The sequence below is a fragment of the Rana temporaria genome, chromosome 2, assembly GCF_905171775.1.
Source record: "Rana temporaria chromosome 2, aRanTem1.1, whole genome shotgun sequence".
NCBI classification, from domain to species: Eukaryota; Metazoa; Chordata; class Amphibia; order Anura; family Ranidae; genus Rana; species Rana temporaria.
In genome coordinates, this window is record NC_053490.1 from 232,471,501 (window position 1) to 232,488,192 (window position 16,692).

The following is a 16,692-nucleotide window of genomic DNA, read 5'->3' on the forward strand; positions in this document are numbered from 1 at the left end:
TAAAAATAAACCTCATTCACATTAATTGCAGTGGTTGTATCATGGACCTTATGCCTCATACTGTCTTGTCAACTTTCAGAGAATGGTAATTCCTTGAGAATTGACATCAGATGCACCAATTTAATTGTAGAGTGTGCTACTTCTATAGTAGCATGCTCGATGCATGCTGGTTAAAGAAAAGTGTCTTACCTTTTCTCTAGGATTAGTGTGAATTTTTTTAGACATGGGTGTTGTCCATTCAACAACATACATTTCATTACATTATTTGGGCCCCAGAATTTTCTTAAAGATCTTATAAAAAACAAATGGTAATCTGCTATGAAGCAAAACAACTGTATGTAAAAACTCTAGTGAAAGTTTTCTGTTGCTCCCCGACAGATGACTTGTAAGGCCTCATGCACACTGGTTTATTGTAAATGCTGTTCTCTTGACATGAAAAATCAGTGTTAATATGCTGTAGGTGCATATTAACGCTGATTTTTCAGACACCCGTCCACTGGCGATGACGTCAGCCTCCTGACGTACATTTCAGATGTAACGGAAGAAACAAGCATAATGTATCTCAACTATGCCTCCTCTGCCCACTGGAGGCATAGTTGAGCTACATTATGCTTGTTTCTTCCATGTTCTTTAATGGGACAGGGGATCCGAGGTTTTCAGATTGTTTCATTTACATTTAGTTTTTAATACAAGTTATAACATGTTCCTATCTTCCATTTATAGTTTGTTAGCTTTATTGGCTAAATATTTTTTATGTAAGTGAGTTTTTAAGTTTCACCTGGAGTAGAAATGGGTTCCACTGCCTGAGACTCACATTGAGGCGTGGTTCTGTATTCCAGCATTTAATGTGATGGGTGTCTGCATCCCGGCCGGCTTTATTATCTATTACAAACACAAAGGATAAAAACATCTGTAAGTGTCATTTTATTCTTTAATAAGCCCCATATTTTACTGAATCACGCAATTGAGTGTTTTTGCATTCTGGGTTTTTGGTCAATGTTTTCCTTGGCTGCCTGGTGAATTGAACCTATCCAGTCAGATCTTTGTCTACCCCTGATCACCGCCAGATTTTTAGGGACTGAAAAAACCTTCTGTGGTTTATCCCACTCCTTGTATAAAAGTTTGTCTAAATAAGACACACAAGGGAACACCTTTGCAGTGCGGGTTGCTTTACGGAACCCAAAGGGGACCGGCGCATCTGCTGCTTCTGCAGACCCCTCTATCTTTTGAGTATCTTGCACTGCTGTGATAAGGTCACTTACTAGAGCCCTATCGCGTGCTGACCTGGGTCCGAAGTTGGCCTCACTATCTGGGCCATCTTGGTCTGCATCCTCAGATACCTCAGAGCCAGGGTCATGAGCGCTAGCTGGACCCGGCTCTGCATCCGAGTTGTCCCCAGAAGATGGCAGGGGGAAGGGTGCTTTCTAGCCCCCGTTCTCCCACATGCTGCTTCCACCTTGGTAACAAATCCAGGATTGCCAACATAGCATCCACCGATACATCGGGTGCAGGGGCATCAATTGCCAGCTCAGGTGTCTCGGGGGGGGGGGTAACAGCCACTTCTGACGCCATGCTGTCTGCACACCTGACATAGGGACTCCCAAACAAGTAACCCACCACTCCTGGCTGCAGCAGAGATGAGGGGTTCTCCCTCAGAGGACTCACCTCCCAGGAACCGTAGTAAGTGGTTTAGCTACCAGAGCTACTTCCTCTAGCAGAGTGTGTCTGTCGATCTGTGCTCTCCAAAGATGGGATCGAAGGCTGCATGTGGGGCTGCTATTTTTGTCAATCTTTCAGACTGATCAGTCAGCAGCGTGTATCTGTTCGTCTGCCGTTTTTAAATGGTCTGATCCATGGTAAAATGGCCACCGATCTGACACTAGAGGCCAACAGCGCGTGGGCCACAAAAGCATGGCCGCCAGCCTAGATGAGTGTGGGATCTACAGGAAAATGGGCACCGAATGGCAGCTAGAGGCCTACCCAGTGCAGCTACAGGAACGATCGTTCAGAGCGCCGCCGTATCTGGGAGCCTGGAGCAAAAAATGCAGAGGCCGCCGAGCGGCCGTTTTAGCAGAAAACCACAGTGCAGCAGAGTAATACAGCAGTCAGTACACATCAGCAGGAATCACCAAGAACATGGCCGCCGAGCGTCGCTAGAGGCCAATACAATGCGGCCACAAGAACATGGCCGCCAGTTTAAGTAAAGCAATACAGCATGGACACAGCAAAAATGGCTGCTGACAGCATAGAGCAGGACACAGGTAAGCAGAATCTCTTATGCAGCTGCGACTTGACCCTATAGACCGGTCATATTCGTGCCCTGGAGCATCTAGCTCACCGGCCACCCGTAGAGCAATGGGCATGTTGTGGATGACCCAGTGCGTAACTATGGTCACCACACGTTCGATGGCCGAAACTGGGGGGACTACATCTAGGATCCAGCCTGTCGCCCAGTCGGCAGTTGATCGAAGATCACAGGAAAAAAAAAAAAAATCCAAAACTGAATTTGAAATAAAGCCTCCAGGTCTTCTCCTTAACTAGGCAGAAAAAAAACTGATCTGCGAGATGCAGAGAGAGGGGTTATACCCAGAGGGCCCGCCCCCTGGGCGGGGCTGTAGGGTGTGTATGATGTGTTTAACATTTACTATAAGTTTCTGCCTAGTCACTCCAAAAGATAGGCTAATACCCACTTCGTCAAGATTAAGGCTGTGTCCATCCATGAACGAAAGAGAAATAAATATTCAGTGATGTAAAGTATAAAGTGCATCAAACAACAATATGTGCAAAGTAGGCAAATCCAAAAAAGCAGCAACATGTGCAGATGCAGTTCCTTGTGCTGGAAAATTTCTATAAGCTATCCACAGCAATGTGCATAAAAGTCCAAAACAGTGGGAGTCACAGGCAATCCAATTTCAATTGCAGTGTCATACAAAAAGTGCAAGTGCTGATCCTCCAGTGCAGGTGATCCCTCCACTCTTATGGACCTCCTGGTTTCACAATCTCAGACAGGCACATAAAGGGATAAATAGGTACTCCATAGTGTAGTAATTCCATAAAAATAATAAATGTTATTAAAGATAAAAAAACTCACATTTAAGTAGAGTAGTTACAGCATTAAAACAACATGCATAACGTTTACTTCCGGATTCGGCCGTAACCCGGAAGTGGTGTCACCACGGCTCTTCCTGTCCTCACGTGTATTGTGACTACCTTGTCACTTTCTCAGAAGATATCCTTTGGCAAAGTGATGAGGTAGTCACAATTTTTATGGAATTACTACACTATGGAGTGCCTATTTCTCTCTTTATGTGCCATCAGTGTGAACACTGCTACACATTTGTTTAGTTTTTTTCCTCCAACTCCACCACCTTGTTGGTTTGCGCATTAGTATCCCCTAATTTTCAGAGGTGATCATATACCACCAAAAGAAAGCTCTATCTGTGGTAAAAAAAAATATCAATTTTGTTTGGGTACAACGTTGCACGACCGCACAAATGTGTCAGTTAAAGCGACGCAGTGCCGTATCTCAAAAAATGGCCTGGTCATAAGGGGGGAAATCCTTCCCGGCACTGAAGTGGTTAATGGTGGTTTCACATAAACCCATTATGTAACAGTTGGCCCCTTGTGGCCAGTGCAAACTAAGACCACACATGAAATAATGGTTTATGTGTAATCTCCATTAACAACTGTAAATATACATTATATATTTAGTGGTATGAGATATTGGGTTTTGTTTTTACTGGGTTGATATAATTCGATGTACAAATCTATGGGAGCCAGGTTTTCAGGCTGTAGTGTGGGAAATTCATTGATTTACTAGATTCTTTTCGAGTGCAGGAATGTTAGGTAGGGCTAAACATATATGTGCCTCCACAGAGGGTACTCTGCTATTTACCAACCATAAATCTATATGCGAGAAAAGACAACACCTAAATTCATTACCTTTTTAGCAGACTATATGGGGCCAAAGTAAGTATCAAGACCAGGCCTTTCGAACACCCTTTGTTAATACTATCTCCACTTCAAAAGAGGCTCTCTTTTGATATGCAGAGAATATTGCCAGCTGTTCAAAAATAAACAATTTTCCCAGGATATGACCTTGCATAACTAATGCCCCATTCATGAGAAGGTTATGACCTGGCCCAATTAATTTTCTCCCCAAGAGAGGAGTTGCTAGTAAAGGGCTGAGTTATGCTAAACCTAGGGGATGGGGAAATTGTCCAATCCTGCATGAGATGCACCTGGGAGGTAGGAGAGGGGTAAGATAGTCCCACCAATCAGGATGGCCCTATGCAAGTCTATGAGAGATGGGTCTTTATTGGCCCTAAACAGAGATGGAGGGAAGAAAAACCAACCCCTACAGGGGGCCCTCATACAAAACCACTGGTAAATATCATGACATTTCCTAGCACTTATCTGGATACATGCTTGTCCTATGTATTGTCTGTCTTGCCGTTTGTAGATTAACGTTTTGAGTAATAAACTCTATATTCCTTCATGTAATCCATGATGTTTTTACCCTTATTCTGTATGTAGCGCTGGGATTTTTGCCATATAATGTTATGCAATGCTATAATGTTTTTAGCATGCCGTTGACACCCTCTGGTGGCATAATGTGAATGAAACTTGTTTATTCTCCACATAAAAGCCTAGGCAGGAAGTGGCTTAATTATTTTGTGAAAGGACTCACTTACCCACAATGCTCACCCACCTACCAATGAACCTTAGGTGACTGAACTGCATGCTGGGTAGGAAATAAAAGGTCCAGCGCAGGCATTTTTCTCTCTTTGGACTGGGATGCGCGACCTGCCTGCAGGGATCTGTGGGTGTGCGTTTGGAGGAGCCGCGGTCTGCTTTTCATAGAACAGAACGGAACCGCAACCACTGCATAGACTCTCACTACAGTGCTGGAGCAGTGGTGTAATCTTACCGGAGGATCCAGGACATCCGAGGGAGCTAAACGAGGTGCTCGGTCGTCTGGCGGAGCGGTTCAGAGTGACAGTGTTGGTTGGCAGCAGGACTGAGATCACCGGAGCAGAGCCATCCAACCTTCCTGGCCTGGTGTGGCGAGAGGGCTGTTGCCAAAAGTTATACAAAACACTTAACATGCTATAGACTAGTGAAGACCTGCACCTCCACAGGGGGGTCTCATTTAACCTCCCTGGTGGTATGATTGTTTTAAATTTTAGGTGCTGAAAGCGGTACCATTATTTTGCATGGAAATTTGGCATTTTATATTGTAGGCCTGTAATTCTTAGAAATAACTCACTTAAATCTGACAAAACAGGAGTCTAGTAGACATCCCGGGTATGATAAAGTTTGAAACACAAAGTCATAAATTATGATATAATAAATAACTATAAATAATACCAAATAACAACATAATAATAAAAATTATTCAATAATGTAATCAAATCAAAAACACTGATATTTGCTGTCATTTCTTTTATTGTTTGATGACAATTTCCCCACAAATCGCTATCACTCAATTCTGCAAGTGATTCTAATTTATTATCGCTATTTTCTAGCTGGTCTAAAACCACTTGACATAAAGGGACACTTTTTGGTTGCTATGAACAATCTACAGTTTCCAGGCAGAAAGAACAGTATTTATAATATAAAAGTGCATGTAGGACACTGGGCAGACCACTAGGGACAAAGGGTGTGTAATTATTTTATACAGTACTGTAATCTATAAGATTACTGTATGTGTACTGTGTATTTACTTTTTAACATCGCAGGGAATGGAGCTCGGCGGTACTCGGCACTGTGTGAATCAAGCGAGGAGAGCGCTCGATCACACAGCAGGGAGGCATCGCAGGATCCAGGGACAAGGTAAGTAAACTCTGCCTGTGAATACTGCAATGCGATCCTGAGTCTGGCTCGGGGGTTACCGCTATTGGTGCTGAAATCCCACCCCGGGCCAGACTCGGGAATACCGCTCAGGAGGTTAAACAGGCTGAGTCCAACTGGGCCTTAAAGCCTATTCCTCTCATTAGGTGTTGACCAATGATTGGGGTATACTTTCACGAGAGGAAGTTAAAAGTGTGTTGCATAACTGGAGTTGCTGTTATCCATCATTTTAAGTTACTTCACTATCTGCTGAACCTTTGGATTACAAACACTGCAGTATAATAGCTAGCAGAAGAAAGAAGAAAAGAGACTATACCATCACTGTAAGGCCTTGTGTTTCTGCTGCATACAAAAGACTGCATTACACTGCAGGGGGAGCTCTGGATAAACCATCTTGTGTTGTATCGTTTAATAACCTTGCATAGTGTGCCTTGCGGCCATGCTGGAAGTGGGAAAAAGCCCGGTGTCAAAACCTTACCACTCTGAGCATTAGTCCCACTTGGAGACGTGCCTGCGAGAGCCATTTGATTGACCTTTGGGTGATAATTGCCCACATATACCTGGTTCATTATTGTGTTAAGTTTTTGTGTCAATATTGTTATTGAAATTTCTGTTTTAGACCAGCCTTCAGTAAACTTACAGTCTGGTTTAAGTACAACCTGGTGTGGGGCTTATTTGTTCTCAAAGCAGGTGGCAGAACAGATACCCAGGTAAATAGAGGAATAATATATGTATAGTGTAATTATTGGTTTGTTCCTCGTCTGGGTTTTACACCAACACTGTTACACAGCTGTGTCAAGAGGGTTGAGAAATTTCTCAGTGGGAGCAAAAGCAGAGTACAGGCCCAACCAATTATCAGCAGCTCCTTCGGGGTTAAGTGCTATATGTACAATATATAGATGGCTGTGAATTAGTTTAGGCCTCCTTACTATTTACCAATACCTTTTTTTTTTATTGTGTTAAAGTTTGCACTCAGTCAAAGAACGCTAAATAACCCAAATCATATTTGAGTGATATTAAATCTCAAAATATAACTTTTGGGTAACCTAATACCTAAAGAAGACATGAATATGTTGGTAGAATTAAATGTGACAAATGTATATTTGAGAAGATGTCCTGCTTAGGTTTCTGATTTAGCAATGCGAATTAGAGAATTATTCACATGTAAAATATATGCCTTTTCCTGCAGATTCAATGTGTTACTGGATAGATGCTATGCTTCAACCTCCCCATACCCAACCAATTCAACCTCCTATGACCTTTTTGTAGGGTAGGTTATCAAATAAATATGTTGTTACATGTCATTGTAAATACAATTAATGTTAATATATTTATGGAATCATAGTTTTATAGCGTTACTCATATTGAACATATGTCCAGACTTATAAAAAGTATGGAGTAGTCTCTCGCGCTACTGTGAGTATATAGTGAATAATTGAATAGAAAAAATCTCAAAGCAGCAATATCTAAAACGTGTTCACTGTGCACATAGTTTATAAAAATTGGTATAGTGATATTGCAAAATAAAATAAAGCTGCGCTGCACTAATGATATGGCTTAAATTCAATCTATACCCAATTGGATCATAGATACGTAAATAACCATAAAAATAAAATTAAAGTGAGTATAAATAATTAAAAGTGACTAGTGCACACTTATTTGAAGTGCAATCCGTATGTACAAGGTCCCAAGAAAAATTCAACAAAACTCCAAACTCAGTGCAAATAATGAATGCCAGATAGAAAGGTGCTGAAAGTATCTCAGGAAGAAGTGTCCAGGTAACAGGATAGATGAAAGCCGCCACCTCCTATCTATATCCTGCTTACCGGATGGAATGGATCCCTATAAAAGGAATCAAAAGCGCTTGTGGCTCTACAGCTCTGATGATATTCAATCCAGCAAGAAAAGGGTCCTCACTTCTCAGTTCACAATCTAGCTTTCCTCTATGTTCACACTACAGCTCTCCAACAAGTCGCCATGTAGATAATCATCCAAAAGGAAAAAAGAATCGACATAGAGCAGTATTGCAAACAAAGCTAGTTTAATAAAAAAATGTCAGTTTCACTCACATTTGGTAGAATAACAGTAAGCGTTTTTGTAAAAGTCTCTAGCCGGCCGGCTCTCTCGTACTGCTCGCTCCTTCCGGATGGCAGTGAGGTACACACAATAGTGGCGTCAGCACGCCGCTCCTCCCTACGCCGTTTTGTCCTATCGTGGACTTCTTCCAGGGGCACGATTGATTGATTGAATATCATCAGAGCTGTAGAGCCACAAGCGCTTTTTATTCCTTTTATAGGGATCCATTCCATCCAGTAAGCAGGATATAGATAGGAGGTGGCGGCTTTCATCTATCCTGTTACCTGGACAGTTCTTCCTGAGATACTTTCAGCACCTTTCTATCTGGCATTCATTATTTGCACTGAGTTTGGAGTTTTGTTGAATTTTTCTTGGGACCTTGTACATACGGATTGCACTTCAAATAAGTGTGCACTAGTCACTTTTAATTATTTATACTCACTTTAATTTTATTTTTATGGTTATTTACGTATCTATGATCCAATTGGGTATAGATTGAATTTAAGCCATATCATTAGTGCAGCGCAGCTTTATTTTATTTTCCATCGTCTTTGATGTTTATCTAACATTTTTTGGCTGCAGCAGCAATCGCATATTATTATTTGTTTCATTAGCATTGTGGCACGATTTAGATCAATTTATTTTCCACGTCTTTTCAGACCAGCGCAGTATTATTCCATTACAATAGTGATATTGCGCTTAAGACAAATGAAATTAGTTACATACAAAATATCATCATAAAATAACAGGTAAATATGGAACAAATGGAAGCTAGTATCAATCACTCAAAAGTGTTTCTAGCGTGACCAAAAAGTGGTATAATCTAGTGACTCTAGTGAAGAGCCTATAATGATGGATTTGTTATGTGCAAGCCCCCCCCCCCCCCCAACTATAAAAAGAGAACATGGAGCAGCCATAGATTTACCAAAACTGGAGAGCAAAATCTAGTGCAGCTCTGCATAGAAAGCAGCTTCCAGTTTTTTTTAGCTTGTCAAAGCTTAAAGGGGTTGTAAAAGTAAATATTTTTTCACCTTAATGCATCCAATGCATTAAGGTGAAAAAACAAACATCCAACGGTACCGCCCCCCCGAACCCCCGTTTTACTTACCTGACCCCTCGAAAGTCCCTCGCGTCCATGTGATCCTCTTCGGTTCCCAGCCTGGCTGTTGATTGGCTATGCTGGACGGATTGATAGCAGCCAGCCATTGGCTGGCGCTGCTGTCAATTACAGCGGATGACGCGGTGCCCCGGGGGGTGGGGCCGAGTGATACTGTCGGCGGCTATGCCCGCCGCTGTATCACGGGAGCGCGCTCGCAAAAGCTTTCCACCATGCGAGCTCGCTGAATGACCCCAGAAGACAGGATTAGGGGACATTCTGTGTAAAACAAGCTGCACAGTGGAGGTAAGTATAACATGTTTGTTATTTAAAAAAAAAAGTTTGCCTTTAGTGACCCTTTAATTGAAAAAGCTTAAAGGGTCACTAAAGGAATTTTTTTTTTTAGCTAAATAGCTTCCTTTACCTTACTGCAGTCCTGGTTTCATGTCCTCATTGTTCGTTTTTGCTTTGATGTTGCTGTAATTCCTCTCTGTTCTGGACACTTACTGTACTGGGAGATTTCTCACTGTGGTGACTAATCAAGGAGGTGTGATTACTGTGTGTCAGCACCAATCCAGTTTCGTTTTTACAAAGCATCACTGCCCTATATTGGCTCTCTGGCTCTGTACATCAGAGAACCAGGAAACAACAGCAAAAACTAAACTAAACTGCAGGTACATTATATGATTGTTTTTTTATCTATTTTTAATAATTTTAAAAGGAATCAGTTAACTATTATGTCTCTATACCCTGTAAACAGTCATTTCAGCAAAAAAAATAAAAATTCCTTTAGTGACCCTTTAACGTTAGAAGCTGATTGGCTACCATGCACAGCCACACTGTTTTTTTTTAACTCCCCCAGGTTTAGTAAATTAACCCCAGTGTTAATGTATTGGTAGCTATAGCAGGAAAAGCAATGAAACTCAACAGGGTTTGTTTTAGTTCAGTTATAAAACTATACTTTGTTAGCCCTTTCTGCAATAAATGAATTTGCCTATTTTGTTGATTTGAGGTCAGCAGCCACTTTAAGCATGCTCCACAAAGCATTTATTTATTTATTTTTGCTGTAAGGCTTTTGTTTCAAATGTAGTATATTTAGATTTGCATTAATTTGAGGGTTTATTTTTTTTATTTCATGTTGCTAGGGCCTTTTCCTAATTTTTGAGGTGTTTAAAGAATAGTATTTACTTGTCTCTGACTCTTTTTTGCAGCAAACATCTGCATCATTTAGGTTAAACTTGAGTTTTGGGGTGGCATTGTGTGGGGTTATCATTTTTAATTTCATTTTAAAAAGCCTCCTTTTAAGTCTGGGGTGCTCAAAGTGGAGCAATAACTTGTTATTTACCATCCATTTTTGGGCCTGCATTTTGTGGGAGTCACTGCATCATTTAAAAGGGAAAAAAAATTGTAAGAGCCACGTGCAACTAAAAAAGCTTATATTACTCACATTCAATGTACACCCCTATCCCCATAGATAACATGTAGGCATTAACCAGTTAGGCCTATTATCCCTGATCAAGGCTGACTTGCAGCTCGCCAATTTTACATAGCTGTTTCCTCTGTAGTCTCAAAAAAAAAAAAAATTAAGCAGATCCCCATACCTGTGATCTTTGTCTCAAAAAAAATTGGGCCTAAAAATTTTCATTCAAAATTATCCTACTCCTGGTCAATTCTACACTGCTGTATCCTCTGTGGTCTTTTCATTCTTGTAGTAAAACCTTTTTCCATGTTCTTTGTCTCCAGTAACTTTGGGACTAAAATGGCTATTTAAAATGATATCTATGCTTGCTAATTTTACATTGCCATGTCGTCTCTAGTCTCTTATTTCTTGCAGTATAAACACCCGCCTATACTCTGTCACTCACCAAGACCTTTTAAACAATTCTCCCTCAGTCTCCCTCATGTTTTAATTTTTTTTTGGTTTGAAGTAAAAAAATTATATATATATATATATATATATATATATATTTGTAAATCAGTTTGTGACTTGAACAAGCTGACATAAAATGAAGTTGTACTAATCTTTTTATCTAATTCTATAGATGTCAAAAGGATCAATATACTTTTATTAAAACAAATGGAGACAGTCAGGTTGCCCAGTTTTACTTTTCAGCCTTCCGATTCCTTGAACAGTATCAACAGGCTGTGTCAACGTTTTATTTGCATTGTATTACAAGACTCTGTGAAGTGTCTGCATGTTCATCCTTTAAGCCAGTAAGTATTGCAGACATACCCGAGTGTGATTAGCTCTCTGTATATCACTGTAAACAAAGACATCCTTTTTATTTTGACCCATATTTTACACTTGAAACAAAAAGGATTTTGGCACTCCTACAATCTACAGTATGTTTATATAATATACACTATGTTCAAATGCACCTTATTTCTACTGGTCATGTGCTTTTAGAAATTAGATGTTTGTGGGGGGGGGGGGTCTTTTACAAACTCTGTAAGATGTAAGGGAAAACAAATAAGCAATGGAAAAAATGCAAAAATGGTCCAACCAGCAGAGTTTAACAGTAGAGCACAGGGCCTGGCAGCAAAAGGGTTAAAGTGCCCCTATCCCCCATGCTTATGCTTAAATACGAGAGCACACATAGGTCATGCACTCATATGGAAACATATTTTCACAATCAGAGCAATTCTAGCACCAGACCTCCTTTTTAACTCTAAACGGCGCACTTGCGACCCAGTCCTGAGCTACGTGACCACGCCTGTGGTACCCGATCACCACCGGTGTCCCACGATCAGGTCACAGAGCTGAAGAACGGGGAGAGGTAAGTGTACACAAACCTCTCCCTGTGCTTCCTAGTGAGCCCGTCACTGATCGTCTGTTCCCTGTCATTGATAACGACGATCAGTGACGTCACACACCAAGTCACGCCCCCTACAGTAAAAAACACACATTAGGTCACACTTAACCCCTTTAGAGCCCCCTACAGGTTAACCCCTTCACTGCCAGTGTCATTTTCACAGTAATCAGTGCATTTTTAAAGCACTGATTACTGTGAAAATGACAATGGTCCCAAAATAGTGTCAAAAGTGTCCGATGCCTCCGCCATAATGTTGCAGTCACAATAAAAATCACTGATCGCCGCCATTACTAGTAAAAAAAAATTAATAAAAATGCCATAAAACTATCCACTATTTTGTAGACAGTATAACTTTTGCGCAAACCGATCAATAGAAGCTTATTGCATTTTTTTTTTTACCAAGAATATGTATCGGCCTAAACTGAGGGAAAACATTTTTTTTTTAGATATTTTTGGGGATATTATAGCAAAAAGTTAAAAATATTGAATTTTTTTCAAAATTGTCGCTCTATTTTTGTTTATAGCGCAAAAAATAAAAACCGCAGAGGTGATCAAATACCACCAAAAGAAAGCTATTTGTGGGAAAAAAAGGACGCCAATTTTGTTTGGGAGCCACGTTGCACGACCCTGCAATTGTCAGTTAAAAGCGACGCAGTGCCAAATCGCTAAAAGGGACCTGATCCTTTAGCTGCAAAATGGTCCGGGGCTTAAGTGGTTAAAGATCTTAGCTAAGGCACATAGCAGATCCACTGCAACAATACAACACCAGGAAAGGCACAGAACAACTATATTGATATCATTTTCTAAGGAAAAACAGTTAAAGCTGCTAAGACATAAAAACTTTCACCGATTTTCAAAGATGAAATCCCACTGGCACCTGCTCCATACACCGCACAAAGGATAAAAAAAAAAAAATGTTTTTATCCTTTGTGCAGAGTATGGAGCAGGTGCCAGTGGGATTTCATCTTTGAAAATCAGTGATCGGGCCTGCAGGTGCCGCGGTCACGTAGCTCAGATCGGGTTGCGAGCGTGCCGTCTGCAGCGTGCGCGAACCACATACCCACATGTATGTGGTTATGCCCAGCTGTGCCGTTCTGCCAACGTATATCGGTGTGAGGCGGTCCTTAAGCGGTTAAGCTGCTCTTGGGATCTCTACATTTATATTTGTCCCTTTCCTTCTTGGGACCCTACCATCATGGGACCGCACCACCATGTCTCATATCTTCTGTAGGCATTCAGCTATAAATCTCTGAGTTTGCTCAACCTATGCCTCTGGTGAAGAATATTACTTGAAATGCTTCTGAAAGAATAAACATATGTGACTAAGATTAATGAATCTTGATTTAGTACAGTATGCACAGTTTTTCATGTTTCCCAATGTGTTAATCGCTTTAAAACTGGGCCAATTTCTCACATTCTGCAATTTTTTGCTAGAAACTTACAACCCCAATACAATATATATTTTCTGAACGAAAATCCCCTGGAGAATAAAATGGTGGGTGTGGCAATTTTATATATCACATAATATTTGCACATGGGTTTATCAAATGCAAATTTTCAGGAAAAAATGAAAGTTAATGAACTTTAGTGCCAACACAATATAATACCCAATTTTTTAATTAAATGATGGTATGCCAAGTAAATAGACACCTAACCTGTCACTTTAAAATTGTGTACACCTGTGGAACTGTGACAAACTATAGTACTAAAAGTACCATTTTTTCTTTGATAATGCTTAAAAATGTTAGGGACCTACCGTAATTATACTTGGCATTGCATTAACACTCACTAAAATGTATAGTAATATGCTTTATCACAATTCACAGCAATGCAACTGCTCTATGACTGGTGACATTGTGAATAACACTCCACTGTGTTGGGGTACATTGGCAGTCCATTCAAAATAAATGATGTACACATTAGTGAGCCTGCAGAAATGCACCGTTAGGAAAACATGCTTGAATTGGTTCAAATTGTGTTGCAGTTATGTTTTAACATAAATTATTATTTTAGTACTAAAACTGCACAAACATTTCTTTACAGGTCTGCTCAAATCGAAAAAGGAGGAGTGTTAGAGCAGCTTCAAGCTCTTCAGGTTATCCTTCACTTTCTGATCCAGCAACAGTAACTTCTCTGGGGATTCTTACCAGTGCTGACACTAGTAAGTATAAATACACACAACACTTAATATACACTAATTGAAAAGTGACATGGGAGATATTAACGTGAACTTAACCCTTAAAGTGATACTAAAGTCTTGTTTTTTGTTAAAAATAACAAACATGTTATACTTTCCTGCTTTGTTGCAGTGGTTTTGCACAGAGCAGCCCAGATCCTCCTCTTCTCGAGTCCCTATTCGGTGCTCCTGGCCCCTCCCTCCTATTGAGTACCCCTACAGCAAGCAGCTTGCTATGGGGTACCCGAGCCTCAGCTCCCTGTGTTCATTCAGACATGGAGCCTCAGCCTACCCCCACCTCTATCTCCTCATTGGCTCACTGACGTTGACAGCAGCGGGAGCCAATGGCGCTTCGCAGTCATCTTAGCCAATGAGGAGGGAGAGTCCCGGACAACAGAGTTTCTCATGCAACATCGGTGGATAGAGATGGGGCTCAGGTAAATATTGGGGGCTGAGGGGGTTTTCTGAACACAGAAGGCTTTTTATCTTCATGCATAGGATAAAAAAAAAAAAAAAAAAGGTTCTGAATTTACAACCACTTTAACCGGTTCCCAACTGGCTCACGCAGATATCGGACAAAATGACTCTCCTGGGTGAAATCCCGTATATATATATATATATATATATATATATATATATATATATATATATATATATATATATACACAGCTTCACCCAGACGAGCCACCAGAGGGTGCACAAGCTCTGTCCCCTTCACAGCAGGGAACCCGATGCATGTGACTGGTGCGATCGCCGCCGATCACATGCATGAGCAGGAGTATAGGTGTTTGTGTGTGTAAAACACACAAATCCCTGTGCTGTCTGAGAAAAGAAGGACAGATTGTGTCTTTCTACAAAAGTAGAAAACACGATTTGTCATCTCCTATAGTCATTCCCCTCCCCCCACAGTTAGACCACACAATAGGGAACACAATTAACCCCTTGATCTCCCCTAGTGTTAACCCCTTCTCTGCCCATGACATTTACATAGTAATCAGTGCATTGTTATAGCACTGATTGCTCTGTAAATGCCAATTGTCCCAAAAATGTGTCTGTGTCTGACCTGTCGGCCGCAACAATGAAAAAAATATAACACGCAGATCACCACCATTACTAGTTAAAAAAATGCCATATAAATGCCATAAATCTTTCCCATAGTTTGTAGATGCTATAAATTTTGCGCAAACCAATATTTAGCGTTTTTTTTTACCAAAAATATGTAGAAGAATACATATTGGCCTAAACTGAGGAACATTTTATTGTTATTATTGGGATATTTACTATAGCAAAAAGTAAAAGATAGTGGCCCAGATTCACGTAGGAGGGCAGATCTTTGTGCGGGCGCAACTTATCCTATTAACGTTAAGCCTCCGCAACTTTGACAGGCAAGTGCTGTATTCTCAAAGCAAAGTTGCGGCGGCGTAGCGTAAATAGGCCAGCGTAAGCCCGCCTAATTCAAATGTGGAAGATGTGGGCGTGTGTTATGTAAATTTGATGTGACCCCACGTAAATGACGCTTTTTATGAACGGCGTATGCGCCGTCCGTGAAAGTATCCCAGTGCGCATGCTCCAAATTACGCCGCAATAGTCAATGTTTTCGACGTGAACGTAAAGGACGCCCAGCCCTATTCGCGAACGACTCACACTCAGAGTTACGACGCCGCACACTCAGAGTTACGACGGCGTATCTGGAGATATGCCGGCGTAACTCCTACGAGAATTTGGGCCAGTGTTTTTTTCAAAGTTGACGCTCTTTTTTGCTCATAGCACAAAATTAAAAAACAGCGGTGATCAAATACCACCAAAAAAAAGCTTAATTTGTGGGAAAAAGGACAATTTTGTTTGGGTACAACATCGCACGACCGCGCAATTGTCAGTTAAAGCAACGCAGTGCTGTATCGCAAAAAAATGGCCCGTCATTGGGCAGCCAAAACTTCCGGGGCTGAATTGTTTAAATGTGATGCTGCCCTTGCTCTTCCCCCTTCCCACTCTCACAATGGGATAGCAATGGTATTTTATGTATTTGTGCTGCAAAGCAGCCCTTTCTCATTTCTCGCCTAGGCAAGAATGGCAAGTGTTCTCTCCACCCCTGCACATGTGCTGCAGGGCTTAGAGTCCTGAGTGAGCCCTGTGGCTCATCTGCACATGCACAGGTCCCGCTTAATATCTGCTCATATGTGGGTTTCTCCTGCACATGTGCAAAGATGGCAATTGTGAAAGTCCTCAGCTTTGCCACCTTTAAGCATCCTTGGGAAATCTCACCATGTGCAGATCTGTGCTCGAAGGCCAGGCACAGCCTGTACTGTGCCAGTTTCCCTATTTTTCTGTATAGAGGGAGGCGTGTCCTTTCCCTCCACTCAGGTCTCAGATTCCACTGATCTCTCCTCTGTGCAGTATGTGACATCAGAACCCCAGCCCATCTGGTGGAGCTGATAAAAATATTTTCATCTGTTTTAGGTGGCTATGCTATAGCTGCAGATAAACAGGTACAATTGTATTTAGGAGGATTTGTTTTATCTTTGTGTATCACCTGTGGCTGGTCACTTAAGTCAGTATCTGTAAGAGTATACACAGCCTTAAAAATATAAATAAAATAAGAAAAAGGGGTGGAGAGCTGAAGTTACAATCTGCAGAGCTCAATGAGAACACAGAGCCAATTGGAGGGAAAGGATACATCC

General features: G+C 41.1%; 1 protein-coding gene across 1 annotated transcript in view; it reads left to right on the top strand.

The window, feature by feature from the left end:
- Positions 1–16,692, top strand: part of LOC120926558 (zona pellucida-like domain-containing protein 1) — a 70,077-nt gene that overhangs the window by 37,619 nt on the left and 15,766 nt on the right. The window contains exons 7-9 of the mRNA XM_040336625.1: positions 7,043–7,123; positions 11,068–11,239; positions 13,882–13,999. Coding sequence (XP_040192559.1) covers positions 7,043–7,123; positions 11,068–11,239; positions 13,882–13,999 — 371 coding nt within the window. The remainder of the gene's footprint in view (positions 1–7,042; positions 7,124–11,067; positions 11,240–13,881; positions 14,000–16,692) is intronic.